The sequence below is a fragment of the Manis pentadactyla genome, chromosome 7 (genome assembly GCF_030020395.1).
Source record: "Manis pentadactyla isolate mManPen7 chromosome 7, mManPen7.hap1, whole genome shotgun sequence".
Lineage (NCBI taxonomy): Eukaryota > Metazoa > Chordata > Mammalia > Pholidota > Manidae > Manis > Manis pentadactyla.
The window spans coordinates 31046638-31065934 of record NC_080025.1 but is presented as its reverse complement, the minus strand read 5'-3'; the positions used below and the strand labels follow the sequence as shown (position 1 = coordinate 31065934).

Here is a 19297-nt window from a genome sequence, read left to right as displayed (position 1 = left end):
AAAAGCCAGAACACTGAAAACGAGTTACCAGAAATACGGGAGGAGCGGGGAAAGGCACCTACAAAGAAGTGTCAAGGTAGAAGAAAATGGTCAACGAGTGCTGAATGCCGACAGGCCAGGTAAGATGAAGTCAGATAACTATCTACAAGAGCCACTTCTAATGGTGTTGCAGGACCAAAGGCCATATTGCAACAGATTTGGAGTAAATATAGACCAGTTTTTGGAGAACTTTCAAAATGAAAGGAAGGAGACAGGATGTAGATGAAAAGAAAGATCTGGAGGAGTATTCTGCATGTTTTTATTCTACTTTAATAGGAGAGACATACCCATGCTAAGAGGCAAAGAGTGAAAAGACTGGGAACATTACTGATGGAGCAAGGCTCCTGAGCCAGGAGAGAAGAGGATCCTGCACATAAATGGAGAGACAAGACACCTCTTTCACATCCTGTGAAAAGGTAGCAAATGGGGTAAAAGTAACTACAGATGTGTTTAGGTTAGTGTAGGGGGGGGCAGAAGTTGAATGAGCTCATACAGCCATATAGGTTCTACTCTCTTCAAAAAGTAGGATACGGGAGTGTCTGTTGACAATGAGAAAGGCAAAAGGGTTGGAGGAAATGCTGAATTGCTGCAGAAAGAACAAACTATAGACACAGACATACATCCCCAAACACAGCTAAGATTAGAGGCCACAAAATATTAAGTGGCACCCCACCACATCGTTTGTGCTTTTATCTTCAAAATGAAACAGTCCCATAAAGGAGCAGGGAGAGAAAATGGTTGGCTCAATTTCAAGGTTAGGGTTTGCAATTTTGATGCAGGAGTAAAGTGAGTAACTGAGGAGATAAACCGTAAGGTCAATCAACCAGAAGAAAAGCATCAGTGATGGGAGGGGGCACATTAGAATCACAAAGGGAACCTTCTCCCAACTATATACCATATGAGACCTGGATGAGATAAAACAGCAGGTGTAGCAGGAGTGTGGAGAGAAAGATGGAAGATTAGGGCAGTTCTGGTAAGGGAGTAGGATAAAACAAAATTGAGGTTTCCAGAAATACACTGTCCTAGGTTCAAAGTGTATTCAGGAGAGTAAGTGTGAAATATGTTGTTTTATGTAGCTGTTGCTTCTGTCCCCTGACTCCCTCTATACGAGTTCCCACTAGAGAGATGTCAGTTCTAAGAGTTACAGCAGTGGTTCTCTGCCCTGGCTGTACAATAGTTGGTGTGGGGAAGTTGGGGTTCCTATGGCCAGGATCCTCACTGAACTTAAACCACCTGATGATGTAACTGGCCTGTTGCTGGGCTGCCGCTTCCACACCTTTAGGCAATAAGCTATTATTGTGCTATATAGAGAGCTCAGCCCAGATGCAAACCCAGATTATCTGGTTCTTGAGCCCTGTGTTCTTAATACAGAGACACTAGTACTCGACCTACCGCCAGAGAACAAGCTGGGTAATAAACCCTTTCACCCCAAGAACGTTTTGCTGTTGATTCCTTTGGTCACACTGAATCCATAACGAACTTGCCTGGGGCTGAAATGCATTGGCAAGACAATTGGCGTAGTCGGCAGGATTCACTGTTGACCAAGGGAAAAGACAGGCTGCCCTGATGGGAGGGGTGCTTCAGCAGGCTGCCCCTGTGAATGGGGAAACAGTGGATTGTCCCCCAATGGGTATGTGGTCTGAGGTGGCTTGCCTACTAGAGAACTCGGCCCCACCCCAGGACTGGAGGCAAGTGGAGGTGACACCTGAGGCAGTAGGGGTGGCCCTTGGTATAGTAACCAGATCCTTTGAGAAGCAGAGTGCCCGTGAGGCAGCAGGGACTGTGGGTTGGCTGCTTCTCACAGTCTTAAAAAGGTCTACAGAGGAGACCCAAGGAATGGTGGCACGAGAATGTGAGCTGGAGACTTCAGTAGATTCCCTGAGGAGAGAAGTGGCATTGTTGCAAGAGGCGGCACGAGAACGCGAGCTGCAGACTTCTGTGGATTCCCTGAGGAAGCAGATGGCCTTGATGTGGGAGGAGGCAGCACGAGACATCTGTCAGCAAGGTGCCACTGGAGACGAGATGGCAGTGCTGCCAGGTGTCCTGACAGAGGAAGAGGCCATCAAGGAGAAGGACGAACTCCTGAGGGAATCACAGGTGGAGGTGGCGCAAGAACATCAGCTGTGAAGCACTGAGCTGAAGGTAAGAGACCTTCTGAAGACTGAGCTGGCATTGCTGGGAGGCACTGTAGCAGAGGAGGCACTCGGGGGAGGGGAGAGAAAGGTGCCATCAGCCCCAGAAATGGAGGAGCTGGGGAAGGATGAAGGGATGGTGCTGGAGGCACTGGCCCCTCCTGTATTGAAAGCACGCCCAGTGGTTGTAAAGAAAATAAAAACCCAGCAGCTGAAAGTTCCCCAAGGAGAGGAGCAGCCCCTCCCCAGGTCGGGGAGCACTCTATGCTCCACCCCTATACTCAGGCTGAGCTGGTGGATTTGGGCTCCCAGTTTAGGCAGAAGCCCTCAGAGTCACTATCAGCTTGGCTCCCAGTTTAGGCAGAAGCCCTCGGAGTCACTATCAGCTTGGCTCCTGTGTCTGTGGGATTTAGGGGTGGATGGAATTGTTCTGTCAGGATCAGAGATGGGAAAGCTGTCTTCCCTGACAGTGCAGCCTGCCTTGAGGCAGCAATTTCAAAATGCGTATCAGACCCCAGGGAGTCACTTCCTCCTCAGTTGGCTTATGGCTGCACTTCGTGCTGTGTGGCCCAATCCGGGTGATCTGCCATTCTCTCCTGTTAGATGGCAGACATATGCTGAGCTCCAACAGGTGCTATGAGAGCTAGGCATAAGAAATGCCATCTATAGTCCAGAGAATTATAACCCAGATGAAGAGATTTTCACTACTGGGATGAGAGATACTGTACTTCAAACGGCTCCTACATCCCTCTTTGGGTCTCTAGTGGCCATTCTTTCCCCTCACTTAGGGCAGCCCATAAGCGAGGTGACACGTACAGTAGCAGACTTAGGAGAGGCAGAAGCAACGAGAATCCGGAAAGAAAAAAGACCTGTTACTTACAAGAAGAATTTACAGGGCCCTATGAAGGTTACGAGAACCCAGATGTGGGTTGATTTAATACGGGCAGGAGCAGATGGAAGGAATTTAGACGGGAAGCCAAATAGGATCTTACTGGAGCTATGGCAACAGCTGAAACCAGAGCAGCAGTTCCAGCCATTAAGGCCAAAGAGGCAGAGGTCAGAGGCAGAGCCACAAGTCCGGCCTGTGTGTTTGCAAGACTTCCTGCTGGAGAACGAGCCAACCTCACTTGAGCCCACACAGGAAGGTGACTGGGGAACGCGGTGTGACTGAGGGAAAGGTCAAGGTATCTGCCCTGAGGGACCAGGGGGGGACCGGAGGCCACATGTTGAAATAGCTATCCATTGGTCCCCAGTGAACATACAACGTGTCCTGGCTCTGGTGGACACAGGGTTCACTGATTCATGGTAACCCTGAGCAGTTCCCCGGGATCCCCACTATCATAGATGGATACAGGGGGGGAAGGCTAACAGGGTGAAAAAAGCCCAAATCCCTTTGGAAATAGGGCGTCTACCCCCAAAAGGGTATACGGTGTATATAGCTCCTATCCCTAAGTATATTTGGGGGATTGATATCCTGCAGGGTCTATGGTTGCAGACCACTGCATGTGAGTTCAGACTGAGAGTACGTGTGGTGAAGGCAGTTCTGAGGGGACATACTAGGCACCCGCCCACAGCTTTGCCTGTGCCTCGCCAGGTAACTAATACCAAACAATACAAACTGCCTGGAGGGCATAAAGAGATTGGAGAAACTCTCCAGAAGCTGGAAAAGGTGGGTATTATAAAGCCCACCCATAGTCCTTTCAATTCCCCAGTGTGGTCTGTAAAAAAGCCAGATGGCTCCTGGCATATGACTATGGATTACAGAGAACTGAATAAAGTCATACCCCCCATGCATGCTGCTGTCCCCTCTATTGCAGGCTTGATGGACACCCTCAGCCATGAACTAGGAACATACCATTATGTGGTAGATCTTGCTAATGCCTTCTTTTCCACTGACATTGAGCAGGAAAGTCAGGAACAGTTTGCCTTCATGTGGGAAGGACGGCAATGGACTTTCACCGTCCTTCCACAGGGACACCTCCACAGCCCCACATAGCCCAGGACTTGGCTACCTGGAAGAAACCGCCAACAGTGCGGCTGTACCATTATATTGATGATGTCATGCTCATGTCCAATTCTCTTTCAGATCTAGAAGGTGCAGCACCTAGACTGCTGCAACATTTACAGGAGAAAGGATGAGCTGTGAACAGCACCAAGGTTCAGGGACCTGGTTTGTCTGTCAAATTCTTGGGGGTCATCTGGTCGGGTAAGACCAAAGTTATACCAGAAGCAGTCATAGACAAAGTCCAGGCCTTTCCTACCCACACTTGGCACAAATTCTGAAGCCCTTATACTGGCTGGTATGAAAGGGCGTCAGGTGGGACTGGGATGAGACATGTGCATCTGCCTTTACTACAGCAAATGTTCATGTGACTGAAGATGGTTACAGCTGGGGTCTCTGGCAGCGGCTTGAACGAACTCGCCAACCCACTGGATTCTGGTCACAACTCTGGAAGGGGGCAGAGGTACGATACACTTTGACAGAAAAACAACTAGCTGCTGCATATCATGCCTTGCTGGCTACAGAACCCATCACTGGAATGGCCCCAATAAAGGTAATAACCGCCTATCCCATCTTGGGGTGGGTATGAGACTGGACCCAAAAGCCAAGGAGTGATGTGGCACAAACACCCACACTAGCCAAGTGGGGTGCTTACCTACAGCAGCGTAGTGTCCACTCTAGTAGGCCCTTGAGTGAAGAACTCCAACACTTGTTGGGGCCGGTGACATATACTAATGAAAAGCAGGAAGAACTTGCTTTTAAACCATTAGTAGCAGAGAGTCCCTATAGGGAGGGAAGAGCCCCTATACCCGAAAATGCATGGTATACAGATGGCTCCAGCCGTGGGCACCCCCCAAAATGGAGGGCTATAGCTTTCCATCCTAAGACTGGGACAATATGGATGGAAGATGGTGAGGGAAAGAGCAGCCAATGGGCAGAGTTGCGGGCTGTGTGGCTTGTGAGCAGCCAGGAGCCCTCCCCTAGAGTTGTCTGCACTGACAGCTGGGCTGTCTATCGGGACTTGACCCTGTGGCTACCAACCTGATACCATGCCAACTGGCTGGTTGGTCACCAACCCCACTGGGGGGCAAGAATTATGGCAAGACTTATGGGCCTGTGGTCAGACCAAAATAATTACAGTATACCATGTGACAGGTCATTTGCCACTGGCATCCCCAGGAAATTATGAGGCAGATAAACTGGCCCAGATACGTTGGTTAGAAGGACAGCCTGCCTCTGATGTAGCCCAATGGCTACATCAGCGCTTGTTGCATGTGGGGCAAAAGATAATGTGGACTGTAGCCCATTGGTGGGGCTTGCCTTTGACCTTTGAAGAAGTTAGTAGAGCCCAGCAGGAGTGCATCATGTGCTCCAAAAGACTTACACCGAGTTCCACAGCAACATGGGACAATAGCTAAGGGGCCTATACCCCTCGTCAGGTGGCAAATAGACTATATTGGGCCTCTACCTGTGTCAGAAGGATATCAGTACGCGATGACTTGTGTGGACACAGCTACTGGACTTCCGGTTGCTTTTCCTACCCGTTGTGCAGACCAGAAGGTGACCAAAAGAGGCCTGGAGCGTCTCTTTGCTGCCTATGGCCAACCACAGGTGATTGAGAGTGATCAGGGCACCCATTTTACTGGACATACACTGCAAGAATGGGTACGACAGCTGGGAATCAAGTGGAAGTTTCATGGGCCCTACAGTCCTACCACAGCAGGCATGATAGAGAGGCACAATGGCTTGTTAAAATCCGGACTAAAGTCAGATACCAATAGTCTGCGAGGATGGTCAGTCTGCTTATGGACCGTACTACGGCATTTGAATCAGACACCGAAAGGGAGCTTTGAGCCCCATAGACATGTTAACACATATGGTTGCCTCCCCCATACAACTGCAAGTACAAATCAAGGAAGAATCACTGAAGCCGAGGTTTGGCCACCAGAATAACATCTTGCTGCCGGCACCAACTGCACTGAACCCTGGAGACTCCATTGAGTGGATGTGGCCTTGAACCTTTCAACATATGAACCAACGATGGCTGGCTCTCCTGGCACCTTGGGGACAAGGCCTGGAAGCTGGCCTCCTCTGTATTCCTGGAATAACAGCAGAGTGGCCACCAAAGGTCACAGTAGTATATCCTGAATGGCCAGAAGGTAAGAGCATCTTACCGGAGAGTTTGGTTTTATCATTATGGCCAGTGCATGCACCTCCAGTAGCACTATATATAGACCCTTCAGTAACCCCCATGGGGAAAGGAGTCAAAGTATGGTATAGTAGACCTGGAAGGGACCCCCTTCCTGCTACAGTCCTATCACAGGACCACTCTCTTGCATGCATCCTACCTGATGGACAAGATTTGCCTATGTTGGTGGCATTAAGACATGTGTCTTATCGCCCCTAAAGTCTTTGTGGATTGGGAACTTCCTCTGGTTTGAGGATTATTATAATTTTTGTATCAAAATCTTGCTGTACCTTAATTTTTATTATCTCTAAGTTCTTGTTATCCTCTGTTACTGTTGTGGAATCTGGTTACAGTGCTCCAGCTTTCTTGCACAGGGACGCTTGCGGAAGGCTGAAAGCATGTAGATTATAAGGTGAGAATCCTGGAGGGTTGGAGTGTGGGGAAGTTGGGGTTCCTATGGCCAGGATCCTCACTGAACTTACACCACCTAATGATGTAACTGACCTGTTGCTGGGCTGCTGTTTCCACACCTTTAAGCAATAAGCTATTATTGCGCTATACAGACAGCTCGCCCAGTGCTCTGGGTGGAGGCAGAGACACTAGTGCTCGACCTACGGCCAGGAGTACAAGCCGGGTAATAAACCCTTTCAACCCCAAGAACGTTTTGCTGTCTATTCCTTTGGTCATACTGAATCCACAGCGAATTTGCCCAGGGCTGAAACCCATTGGCAAGACAGTTGGGCACGGAGACTAATTTTGAAAATCCTGAAATCTGGGCCACTGCTACAGTCTGATTTAACTGGTCTATTATTTCTTAAGGCTCCTCAGGTGACTCTAGGGTGGGTTTAGTGTCAAGAACCACTGCTTTACAAAGAACAGGGCTTTAGATTTATGTTACAGAATTAGAGAAATGAAATAAGCAGGAAAATGGTGAATGAGGATCTAATCCTTAAGACAGATACAGTTAAAAATACCCTGAATAGAAAAACTGGGAGACCCCTAAAGCACAACATCACACTCAACAAACACAAAAATGCAATGTGTCCAAGAGTTCTGTTACAGGTTCTCGAAAACTCACAAATTAAATGCTTCCCTATAGTCAATGGCTAAGAAAAAGAAAAACCTGTGCTTTATTGAGCAGAACTGAAAACCAACACTAACAGCAGCTCTCGATTAGCTACAGCTCACAATTCCCTGGAGGAAAGCAACCTGTGGTATAAGCATGGTAACATCCCACACACACCTGGAATCCACCTCTTCTACCCAAAAGGTAAATGACAAAGGAATCTGCTGTCTTCTTCCACACACAGAAAGTTTTTAAGCTGCCAGATTTTCTTTCTGTATCAGTCATTTTCTCCTTAACAAGTTTTACCAATAATCTTAAAACCGCCCAATTGTTTTGCAGATAACTGTCTCCAATCTTAACCTTTATTTGCCACTATTCTAATGCATTCTCTAAAGTAAAAGTAATACAGAGATTAACTTCGGTCATAAAGACAAAAGAAGACAAACATAATCTGTTGTCTGCTGTCTTCCCTGTAGGGTTTGTTTACTGGTATTACAATTCACCCAGAATATAAGAGTGAGTGATAGATTGTACACTCCTAATCTACTCCACCGATATTTAATGCCTTTAATAAGAATTACTTAACAGAAAGGCTTGTACCTTTCTATCTCGGTCTTAACATTTTTAAACCCTAACCAATTATCCACATCACTCAAAGGTCATCTGAGGCAGGCTTTCTGAAAATCAGATTGAACTGCAAATGCACACTTTTTTCTCCAAAACTCAAGGAGTATTTTTCCTTCCAGCATTAAGGTAGCTCAGCATGTTAATATTTAGCTAAAAACATAAGACAACTTTTCTAATTTGGGCCACAAGAAATGAGTCGTTTCCAAACAAAACTGTCTGCAAACACTGAAAAAAGCTGATTTACATACTTGCGGCTTGTAAAAACCACCAAAATTCTCTAGACCAGGATTTATTCTATGATTTCCACTAAGGAAGAGAGTTCTAGCTACATTATTTTATACTCTTTGTTCTCTAATACTAAAAAGCAGTACTACAGCCTAACGAAGAAAAAGCATAGAACGGAGAAGGGCCTGACCACTTCTCCCAGATGTGATTAACTTGTTGCATGGCACTGAACAGGACACTTAAATCTCTGGCCCTCAGTTTCTCTATTTGTGAAATAAGATTAGAATCATTGTTACCCAAGATTGCTACTGGCTCAAAATTTTACAAATGCAAATTTAATCCTTTTCTAAGAATTTATCTATACTTTGTAAGCATAATATAATCCAATTATTAAATAAACTTTAATCAACAGAACAGCAGGACTTATTTTTTCTTAGCAGGTCTTATTTTTTTTAATTGCTGGTAGTTAAAATAATTTGACTCAGAATGGCATTCTGCAAATATAAATGCTATGCTACTATAATCTCTATGCTTAATTTCAATCTTTAACCAAATAGTGCCATACAACGAACTGTTTCTTCACCTGTTTCCTAATGAAATGAAAGTAATTCTTTGGATTAGAATTTACAGAGTTAAGCACAGTGCTGATGAAAGCCATCTGTTGGGAACTATGTCTTTCCTATCAAAGGGAAAAAACAGAAGAAACAGCCTAGGTTTTCCTGAGAACCAGCTGCAGCTGAAGAGTCCTAATCCTGCTCCAGCTGGGCAAAGCAGAAGGGTGAAGGCACTACTGGTCTAATTCATCTCCTGCAAATCCTTTGTGAATTGACTCCACCCCAAGTAGCCAACTAATAAACAATGTTACCAACTGAGGCTCTTAATTCCTATACATAACATTTATGTTTCTTTAAAAAAATCTTAAATCATAGCATGAAAATTATTTATTATTGTAATTTTAAGAAACATTTCCAGTTCATTAGAAAAAAATTTTTTTCTAATTCTACTTTAACCAGCAAACTTGGCACCCAGATTCTACCCTCTCATATAGCTAAGAACCAAGGCAGTGCAGAAAATACAATTTCTCCACTATTCTAATAGAAGGAGAAAAATTATTTGTCAAGAAGATTCTTACCAGCTCAAGAAGCCTAGAATGATATAATTCTTTTTTCCAGATTCATCAAAGAGTTCTTGTTATCTATTTGCTTTCACTAAGTGTAATGTAAATATGTAATGTAACAAAGTACTGGACAAATAAAAAGGAAGCTGCAAGGACAAGAAAGATAACTTATTTTACATACATCCATTTTCCATTTGGTGCTTTAGGAGAAGGCATAATGAAAACTTGTATTATTAAACATTATTAAATAGCTATTATATATTATGCTTATAAAACTTGGAGCCATGTAAAGTTCTTTTGAGACTTCATTAAGTATATGTTAGAGCAGTCAGAATAGGGCTGAACACACTGTTAGCCCTTAACAAATGTTAGCTATTAATAGGTTTCTATAAGCAACTGCTTACATTCCCTTGGCCTACTGATGACATATAGCAAAGAAAGAGGTCAAGATGGCTAGATCCTCTATAATCTCTATTCCCAAAGCAATTTGTAGTATCTGATGTCTTCATTAATTTCTTCCCTTTATTAGAAGTTAACTCAAGAAAAAGTGAAGTGCTAGTAATTTTAAGTCTGAGAAAAATGTCAGCTGTGTGCACTGGCTGGGTATAGACGTTTTGGTTAACAATGGTTAAACTAAAGTGTGCTTTAGTAGCTCAAGTTTCCTTTCAGAGTATGTCATGGACTGAAAACTACACACACAGGGCTCACAAGCTAACTCGAAGACAAAAAAAATCTGTACAGTTGATTGTATTTAAACAAATATTGCAATACAAATACATCTCTGCCTGAATTAATTTTAAATTTGTTTTGTTTTGTTTTATAAGAACAAGTCTGCTGAGACAAAGTCAATTTCTAACCTATACTTAATCCACCCAAATGACTGGTTATTAACAAATTTTTATTTCTAGCTAACTTCTCAGAGTCCACATTTGGAGTCACCAAAACATGGTATAAACAATGATGTAAGAAATGTATAAAAAATATAATTATTGAGATCAGTCAGTCACAAACTCAAAAACATTACAAAATCTACATTATCCATTTTGCTGTGTCCTTGTCATTACTTGAAAAATATAGCTAACTAACTACATATGGTTAGGATAATTCTCTCTAAAATAATCCTTCTTTAATAAAAGACTGATAGACTTGGCATCATCCTCCACTCCCTCCTCTACAACATAAGAATTAAATCTTGCAATACAGGCATATCTTGTTTTATTGCTCTTCACTGTATTGTGCTTCACAGATATTGTGTTTCTTACAAATTAAAGGTGGTAAAACTATGTTGAGCAAGTCTATTTGCACCATTTTTCCAAAAGCATTTGCTCACTTCCTGTCTACACCACATTTTGGTAATGCTCAAAATATTTCAAACTTTATTATTATTATATTTGAAATGGTGATCTGTGATCACTGATTACCACTCACTGGAAGCTCAGATGATGACTAGAACTTTCTAGCATTAAAGTATTTATTAATTAAGGTAGGTATGCTTTTTTTTTGGACATATTACTATTGCACACTTAATGAACTATATAGTATAATGTAAACATAACTTAAATGCACTGGGAAACTGAAGAATTCATTTGACTCAGTTTACTGCAGTGGTCTGGACCTAAACCCACCAAATATCTAAAGTATGCCTGTAATTATAAAGTACACTAGCTTGCATGCTCTCATAGGGAATCTTAATACACACCATTAAATTGAGAACTTGTTACACTTACTACTAACTAATTTCTTCAACTTTTGTGTAGTTGTGTTTGGCTTTCAAAAGATTTTTAGGTTGTTTTTAAGTAAACAATCATTCTGTCAAGCAGTCAACACAACCTGAATTTAATAGCATAAACAATTACTATAAAGTATCTTAGCAACCGGGTATCTGAAATTGAAATTACCAAGCTTACATTTATAAACAATTTTATAATATCACTACTCTAATGTATTAAATGTGAAACAATTTTACCACAAAGGCTATTTCCAAATTGCTAAATCAAAACTTTAACACTCTTAACTCTCTGTAACTTGAAAACATCACCATTCTAATCTGCACCTCTACATCAAAAATCTAGTAAATTCTTGTCAAAGCCCTGCTTATTCTATGAATTTAAAATACCAAATTCTGTCAACACAAAATAGTTTGGACTCTACTAAGCATTTACTATACTGAGCTATAACTTTTATTAGTAGGCTATAGACTTATCAGTTGGTCTTTCTGCTCCAGGTTACCTAGCTGGATAACAACCTGAACAAAAGCATTCGCTGACAATACTTTTTTTTTTCCCAACTGGAATGCTGTAATAAACTATAATTTTATTCCTCAATACTACTCTACAGAATAACAACACCTTAACGGTTTGGCTGATTACCATAAAAAGTATAGTTTTCTGGACTAGTAATATGGAACATAACCTATATGTATTCAAGTAAATTATTCTTTGTGTAAAATGAACCCAGAAGTTTGAAATCAAAGTGAAAATTATTCCTGAAATAGATCCTTCTAAGATTCAGTGTCTGAGGTAATTTTTTAAAGGAACCATCACAATCTCAAATAATCAGCCTCACGCAAGAAAACATCAATTATTTCCGAGATTCACAATGCCTAATCGCTATGAAAAAAATTAGTGAATGTAAAGACCTAAAAGTTACATTTCATAAACTAATAAAGGTTCAAAAAAAAACTCTGTCCACATCTCTATGCTGTCTGTCTTAATCCCCAGCAGGACGGAAATCCTAAATGCACTGTTCATGGTAGGCATCTAAGTGTCTATGAGGTAAATGAAATTATCTTACAGTATTATCTAAATTCAAAAAGAAATTTTGCAAGGAGGAAGTTTGTTATTATTAAGCCAATTACACACTATCTCCCTTACCTACATCCCACAATTCAAAGGAAAGCAACATTTTGTCCCAAATGAAAGCATTCTGTTACAGCCATGCAACCAATACCCAAACTCCAAGTCAGAAAACTTTAGGACAACTGAATTGAAAATCAGTAAGCACAGAAATTATTAAGAAAAAAGTATCATGTAGACAAAACTAAGCTTTTTATGGACTTCAGGTATACAAAACAAGATTATTCGTAGTTTTTATTTCTGAAAAATTCTTACCATTAGTTCAAACTCAGTTTCAGAATTCATTTTATGATAGAGAAAAGAGGGACACAAACAGCAAAGGGGTGGGAGTAGAATGTGTCCCTTCATAATTAGAGAATGTGCTATGAAGTTAACACCAAGATGTTCATAACTGTGTGCCTGAGTGCAGTGACAGGCACCAGAAGACATAACTCCCAAGAGGTAAACAGGTACGGACAGCTGTTACCAAGAGCCTAGAGCCAGACTGCCCAAGTTCAAATCCTGCCTCTGTCACCAATATCTCTGTGACTTGGACAAGTTACTGAACCTCTTTCATGCCTCAGTTTCATCTATAAATTAACAGTACCTATATCATGGAGTTGTATGAGAATTAAATGAGTTAATACATGTATAGCTTTAAAGTAATGCCTGGCACGTTAGGAACCAACTATCAACTACCACAGCCTAAAGCTAACTCAGAAATGTCCCTTATAATATAAAACTTTTAAATCAAAGTATCCCACAGATTCTTCTTACTATCAGTGTGAAAACACACTCAAGTTTAAGTGTCTTCACAAATACTCTTAAAAATATTTCTACAGTTGATCTCACTGACCTGAGCAAAAACCACTCAGTTGCTAAAAACCTAACATACAGTTCTATGGTTCCTTCCAAAGATTAGTATCACAAAAAATAAATAATTAGAACTGATATAGAAGAAAGTCAAGAGGACTTGCTCAGGCACTCCATATAGTCCTTGAATTTCATCTCTCATCCCACAGCTGACCAGGCAAATAGATATATTTGCATTCCAGAGAAGAGAAGACCACTTCAGTTCTAAGCAGAGTGCCTAGCCCACAGTAGGTGCTCAATAACTATTTGTTGAATTAATTAATGCCTAAAAGTGAAACTGCTTCTGGTCTATACTTGCCTTTCTCCATCACTGTCAAATACACTCTGGATAATTTTTTTGAGAATATCTAGTTTCACAACAATTCCTTTGTAGAATTAACTGGATAGGTTTTAAAAAAGGAAGGAAAGTAGTGAAAATACAATAAAAGAAGCATACGTATCATCTGTTCAGAGTAGGAATAATTTCTATCCTAAAGTTCACTGTATCATGCATGATCTTGAACATGAGCTTTTCTTAGCTTTGGAGAAAGTCACTTAGGAAATTCATTGTTGAAAATAAGGCTCCATTTAAAAATATACACCAGATCTCATCAACTCTAATTTTGTAGATAATATCATGAAATCAATTTTCCTATCAGACCAATACACATACACAGAAGTCTACTCAACGAAACTCAATTTTTCCAAATGCATACTCCAAGTTTAGAACTTTGGTTAACACCACCATATATTAGAGACTAAAGAAGTATTTCTAACCAAAGCAAACCAGCAGATCTCTACTGGATTACACTTTTTTTTAAAGCAAAGGTCTCAGGGCAACTGCAAAACAAGGATTGTTGGATTACATGGTTCTCAAGGTCCCTTTCAAAAGTATAATCCTAGGGTGATGGGACTCAGATTTGTCCTACATTGTACTAGATTGATTACTTTTTAAAAATATGTACAACTGACATTTTATGTATGGCTAATGTTTCCAAAAATTATCTAATTCAACAGAAATTATAATAAAAGCAAGCACCCAGGTGTCCTAACAAGAATTTATAATACTCATTTACAAATATTACACTGAATTCATTCTAAACTATAAATTATGTTCTGTTTCCACGCAATTAACCTGCAAATCATTTGGTAACAGTGGCAAGAATCAGTCAATCCTTACATCTCATTTACCTCCAGCCACATGTGATCAAGAAACAGTTCTTACAGATGAACTACAGAATAAAAGGATTTTAGTTATTTGTCCACCTTGAATTCTTAATATACAACTCTTAATAAGTGATCAAATGATAAAGGACCATTTTAAGAATGGGATTCTCTATCAATTTATGACTCTATCAGAATCATTTTAAGGGTAAAACAGTAAGATGTTTCGATTCCAAAGTTCACTGGGAAAACTGAACCCTAAAAGAGATCTCTAAAAACTTCATCAAAGAAAAAATACTGTTAATTTTCAACTGCTAGTTAAACAAAAATCTACAGGTGTATTATTAATTGCAATAAATCTAGATTTAAAAAATCTCAAATATTTTTAAATACATTAAGTGTTAACTTCACAATCTTCTCATCCTATGAGTAGCCTCCATGATCTTGAGCCAAATGAAGATTACTTTACTATTGTATACTAAAGTACACAATTACTTAAAAAGTACTACCACTCTCCACAGAACAATTCAGGGCACTTGAAATAAATGTACAGTTTAGACACTAGGTCAATGTAAAAAACGTCTAACAAAATCCTTCTCATCCCTGAATATTTATTTAAGGGCCAAAATTATTGTAACAACATACTTTCAGTACTGCACAAAATAATGGCATAAAAACACACAGCACAGTAAGGTATACCATCTATGTATCAAAATTACCAACTCCCCAGAACTTTACTAATATAGGATAGTGTATTACTGACCCATGTGCTTAAACCTGTCATAAATAACAAGAACTGATCATATGCGAAGAATAATACATGACAGAAAATCAGAATACAAGCAGAAATTAAGAATTGCTAAATTTGCATAGCTACTACTATGGGTCCAGAGAGGTAGTCCCATTCCTAATGATAATCTGCAACAAAATGGAAAAAAATCTCCAGCATTTGGCTGCTGATCAACTTGAGCAATAAGGTATGTTAAGTAATTTTATATAACAGTTTTAAAGTTGTATGCTACCTTTCAATTCAAATCTAAATATACTCTTTTGGGCAGATCAATACTCAGCACTTTGACTCTTAGGTGTCAAAATATTTCAAGTTTCAGAACAATTAGCATCAACTGAGTTGTCACACCTAGACCTTGACAATGAAAAACCAGAGGTGTCATTCCACAAAAGTCCCCAAACAAAACTTGGATGTAACTTCTACCTAACTTTCTAGAAATGTGACTCTGTAGCATCTGTATCAGCTCTATGAACACTGAGGCATATACCATTCTCACCTTATCCTTTTCATATGGAAGAAGTGACACTGGAGGTAAAGAGGAAAGAGACTCACAACTCTCTTTCCCATCCACATTGGCTGCTTTAGTGTTGAGCCGATAAAGAGGTCCATCTTTAAGGAGTCTGCCGTGGCCAACGGCACGTTTAATGGCCAATCGTAACTGCTGGTGAAAGCCAGAGGCTGCACTGCCTCCGAATAATGCAGACACATCCTTCTGACCTTTCAAAAAACGCTCAATGCTTTTCAAAGTTGAGCCACTGGACTCTGCCAAGCCTTCAACTGCTCGCTTGATCAGTTTATTCCAATCTACATTTTGTTTATTATCCAATTTTCCATGGTTTCGAGGTTTAGGAAGTGCTATTCGTCCAGGATTATCAGGATCTTTATAGGAATTGAGTCCTTTATTTGAGACTTTTAAAATTGTTCCATCTTTAACACTCAATTCCAATTGTTCTAAAACAGTTTTACGATCCAAGCCATGGGATGAAGACACTGCATTGCATATCCTTTCTTCTGAAGGACGTTGTTTCTGCTTCTTCACTTTTTTGATGGCCTCCAAAATCCACTCAGTATACAGCGGGTTAGCGAGTTTTACCATGGTGAAGGATTCTGTATATCCATAGAGTCGTTATCCCTTATCCTGATGCTCAGTAAGTTTTACACCATGGAAAACAACATTCTCGGAAGCTGGAAACCAGCTAACCATAGCATACAAGTTTTCTGACCCGAGTCCTTCCTCCTTCCATAAAACAGAATGCCTCCCCACTTTCACTTCAGAAATCAAAACAACCTGTTATTTGAAATGTCTTCAAATTTCCTAATGAATTTCTCAATAGCACCACACATAGGTCTCTTCATAAGGTTGTAAGAATTCAAGAACATCTCATGCCCAGCAGAAAAATGTACATTTCATGCCTGAAAAACAATTAAAACAAGGTCAGTTTTCTATCAAGGCCTATATTATAAATAAGCTATAACTGACACATCTTAGCCTTTAAAAGCAATCAAAAAGCAAGTATCTGTTGAGCACCTGTAGGAATTTAATTTTCACATGTCTCTATAAACATTCCAAAACAATCATGTATATAAACCACTGGGATAAAAGAAGGAAAAAAAAGGTGATTAGGATCTGAGGATGAGAGGTACTACCAGAGTCCTTAGGCTACACTAACCAGAGGGGTGTTGGCTATTCTGCACCTGCAATCGGCTCAGGAGTCTATGAACTGAAACTCTTCGTTGACATTTTTCCCCAAGAAACTATTCAGCACTTCAGCAAGTATCGGGATTAGCAGAAAGAATCCTGCAATAAAAGTAAAAGTGAATCTTTATCTTTCAAAATTCCAGACAGTAGGACTGGACAAAAACAAATAGGCAGAAAACCACTGAGGAAATTTTAACTGAACAAAAAATACAATTTACACAGACCAAGTTCTTGTTTGAAGTACAATATTACTTTAAACACTTCAAATGCAAACGAAAATCATCAAATGTGACAACTACTTAAACAATCTTAAAATAATCCGATTTCATTCAAATTTTAAGAATTATATGATAGCTTCTCCTACGCCAAAATAAAATAATATTAAAATATTGGAGAGAGTAACAACTGTCAAAATATTCATAACTGACCTCCGTAGAGAGAAACTGAAAGGGAGAAAGGGCCAGAATCACTGGGTTCCAATGTACACACTATATATCGAATGTAAAGAAAACAGATTTTGCTGGTCTAAAGAGAAGATCACATAAAGATCCAAGATTGCTGTCCTGAAATGAACATTAATGAATAAAACACAAACATAAATACACTGCCTCTCCAGGATCAAAGTCAATATTCTTTCAGACAAAAGAATCTGGAAGATAAACATCTTTTTTTTTTTACTAAAATAATGCATTTCGGACCTGAATAACTCCTTTGCTTCCACAACTGAATTTAACTTTCCTCAAGTGTTTTTTAGAACTTCTGCTCTTGTTCTGAGAGGCATTTACGTTACTACATAAACAATACTAGAAAAATGGCTCCCGCAGCAATTATTCTTAAGCGTGACATTAAAGCCAAAAGGAAAACTAGATACCAGGAAAGCGATAGTACTATTAACACTGAAAGGAAACCAAAGGCTGAAGTAAACACTCAAACCTGGGCCAAGATTTATTTTTAAATTAGCTGACTAAAAAGAAGCCCCCTGAGAGACCTCTGCTTCATTTAGGTGAGAGTCTCAAGAGGCTAGAAATCATAGTATTATTACTCCAGGAAAAGTTCACTGTGTAGACATTAACGCTAAACTAAATGGGAAGCTACAACTTGAGTTTAGGTAGCTGGGAACGTCCTGACTGATTAAGCTCACAGGTAAAAGAATGAATGACAGCTACTCATTGTCTCTCCGGCCAGGATTCTCACCAGTCTGCAGGTCTTCGGCAAGTAAAGCGCCTGCAGACTTGAACTTTAACTGAAAGTGCACCGGCGGCCAGGAGGGAAGCACAGCCTGCTTCCGACAGTCCCTCCCCGGTCTCCCTTCCCCACCCCCAAACACATCTTCGCGCTCTCTTTTTAAAGAGCGAGAGAGAAACTTTGAAAACTTGAAAAGACACAAGCCTACAGCTTGCCAACGGGCAGCCTCGCCGCTCCCATTTGATGGAAACCGAACCCGAGGACTAAGTTAACAATGAAATCACGTGAAAGAGTTGGGGGCAGCGCACCTCCCGTTCCCAGCCCCTCCAGAGCCTAAGCCCCACAGAGGCCGGTGCGAGCGGGCGTCCGGGGCGCGCGGGCCGCCCGGAAAGCGTGACAGGTGGGCAGCTCCCGTGCACACCGGCCCCCGGCAGACCGACGGCCCGCCGCCTCGCCTCCCGGCGCCGGGGCTGACAGCCCGGCAGACACACCACCACACGTGCGGCGCCCTCCGCACCACAGCACCCGCCGGCCTGTCACCCCCGCTCGCCACCTCGGCCCGGCTCGGACCTCCGAGCGCCCAGCCGGAGCCGGGGCGAGCGCCCAGGGGCGCGGGCGCAGGGGGACGGCGAGCGGCCGGGAGCAGGTGGGGCCGGCGGGTGGGCGCGCCCCCGGGGCAGAGCGGGCTTGCCGGCTCAGCCCAGCCCAAGGCTTCCTCCGCGGACTGGGCCCTCGCCGCCCGCCCGCCGGCTCCCGGGGCCGGGGCCGGGGCCGGGCCCGGGCGGCGGGCGGGCGGCGGCGGGCCCGCGAGCGCAGGAACGGCAGCGGCGGCGGGGCGGGGGGAGCCGGGCGCCGGCCGGGCGCGAGGGGGCGGCCGCGGCGCCCCAGCCCGAGGCCTGGCGCAGAGCAGCGGGAGGCGGCGCAGGCCGCGGCGGGGCCTGCAACGGCCCGCCAACCCCGCGAGGCGGCGAAACTGGCCCGGAGCGGCTCCGCCTCCGGCCCGACGGCCGGGGGCGGCCGGGGGTGGCCCCTCGGCTACTTACCGGGGGGGAGGAGAGCCGGGATCCCGGGGGCCCGGGGCGGACCGCGGAGATGCCCCAAACTGACACGGCCGCCATCTTGGAGACAGTGAGCTCCGGCCGGGGGGAGGGGAGGCGAGGCGGCGGAACAGCCGCGGGGGGAGGGGAAGCGTCGCGAGGGAACGGCTGCCTGCGGGAGGGAGCGGGAACAGCCCGGGAGGGCGGCGCGGGGCGGGGAGCGCGGGGAGCGCGGGAGGGGGCGGCCGAGGAGCGGGAAGAGCCGGGCCAAGAGCCGGGAAAAGCCGGAGGGTGGGGCGGGGTAGGAGGGAAGAGCCGGCCGGGCGGGTCACGTGGGGCG

General features: G+C 42.9%; 1 protein-coding gene across 1 annotated transcript in view; it reads right to left on the bottom strand.

Moving 5' to 3' along the window:
- Positions 1–19089, bottom strand: part of KAT6A (lysine acetyltransferase 6A) — a 135049-nt gene extending 115960 nt beyond the window's left edge. Inside the window, exons 1-2 of the mRNA XM_036877444.2 lie at positions 18964–19089; positions 15533–16449 (exon numbers count right to left, since the gene is read on the bottom strand). Of these exons, the coding sequence (XP_036733339.2) occupies positions 15533–16132 (600 nt within the window). The 5' untranslated portion in view covers positions 16133–16449; positions 18964–19089. The remainder of the gene's footprint in view (positions 1–15532; positions 16450–18963) is intronic.
- Positions 19090–19297: the final 208 nt, after the last annotated feature.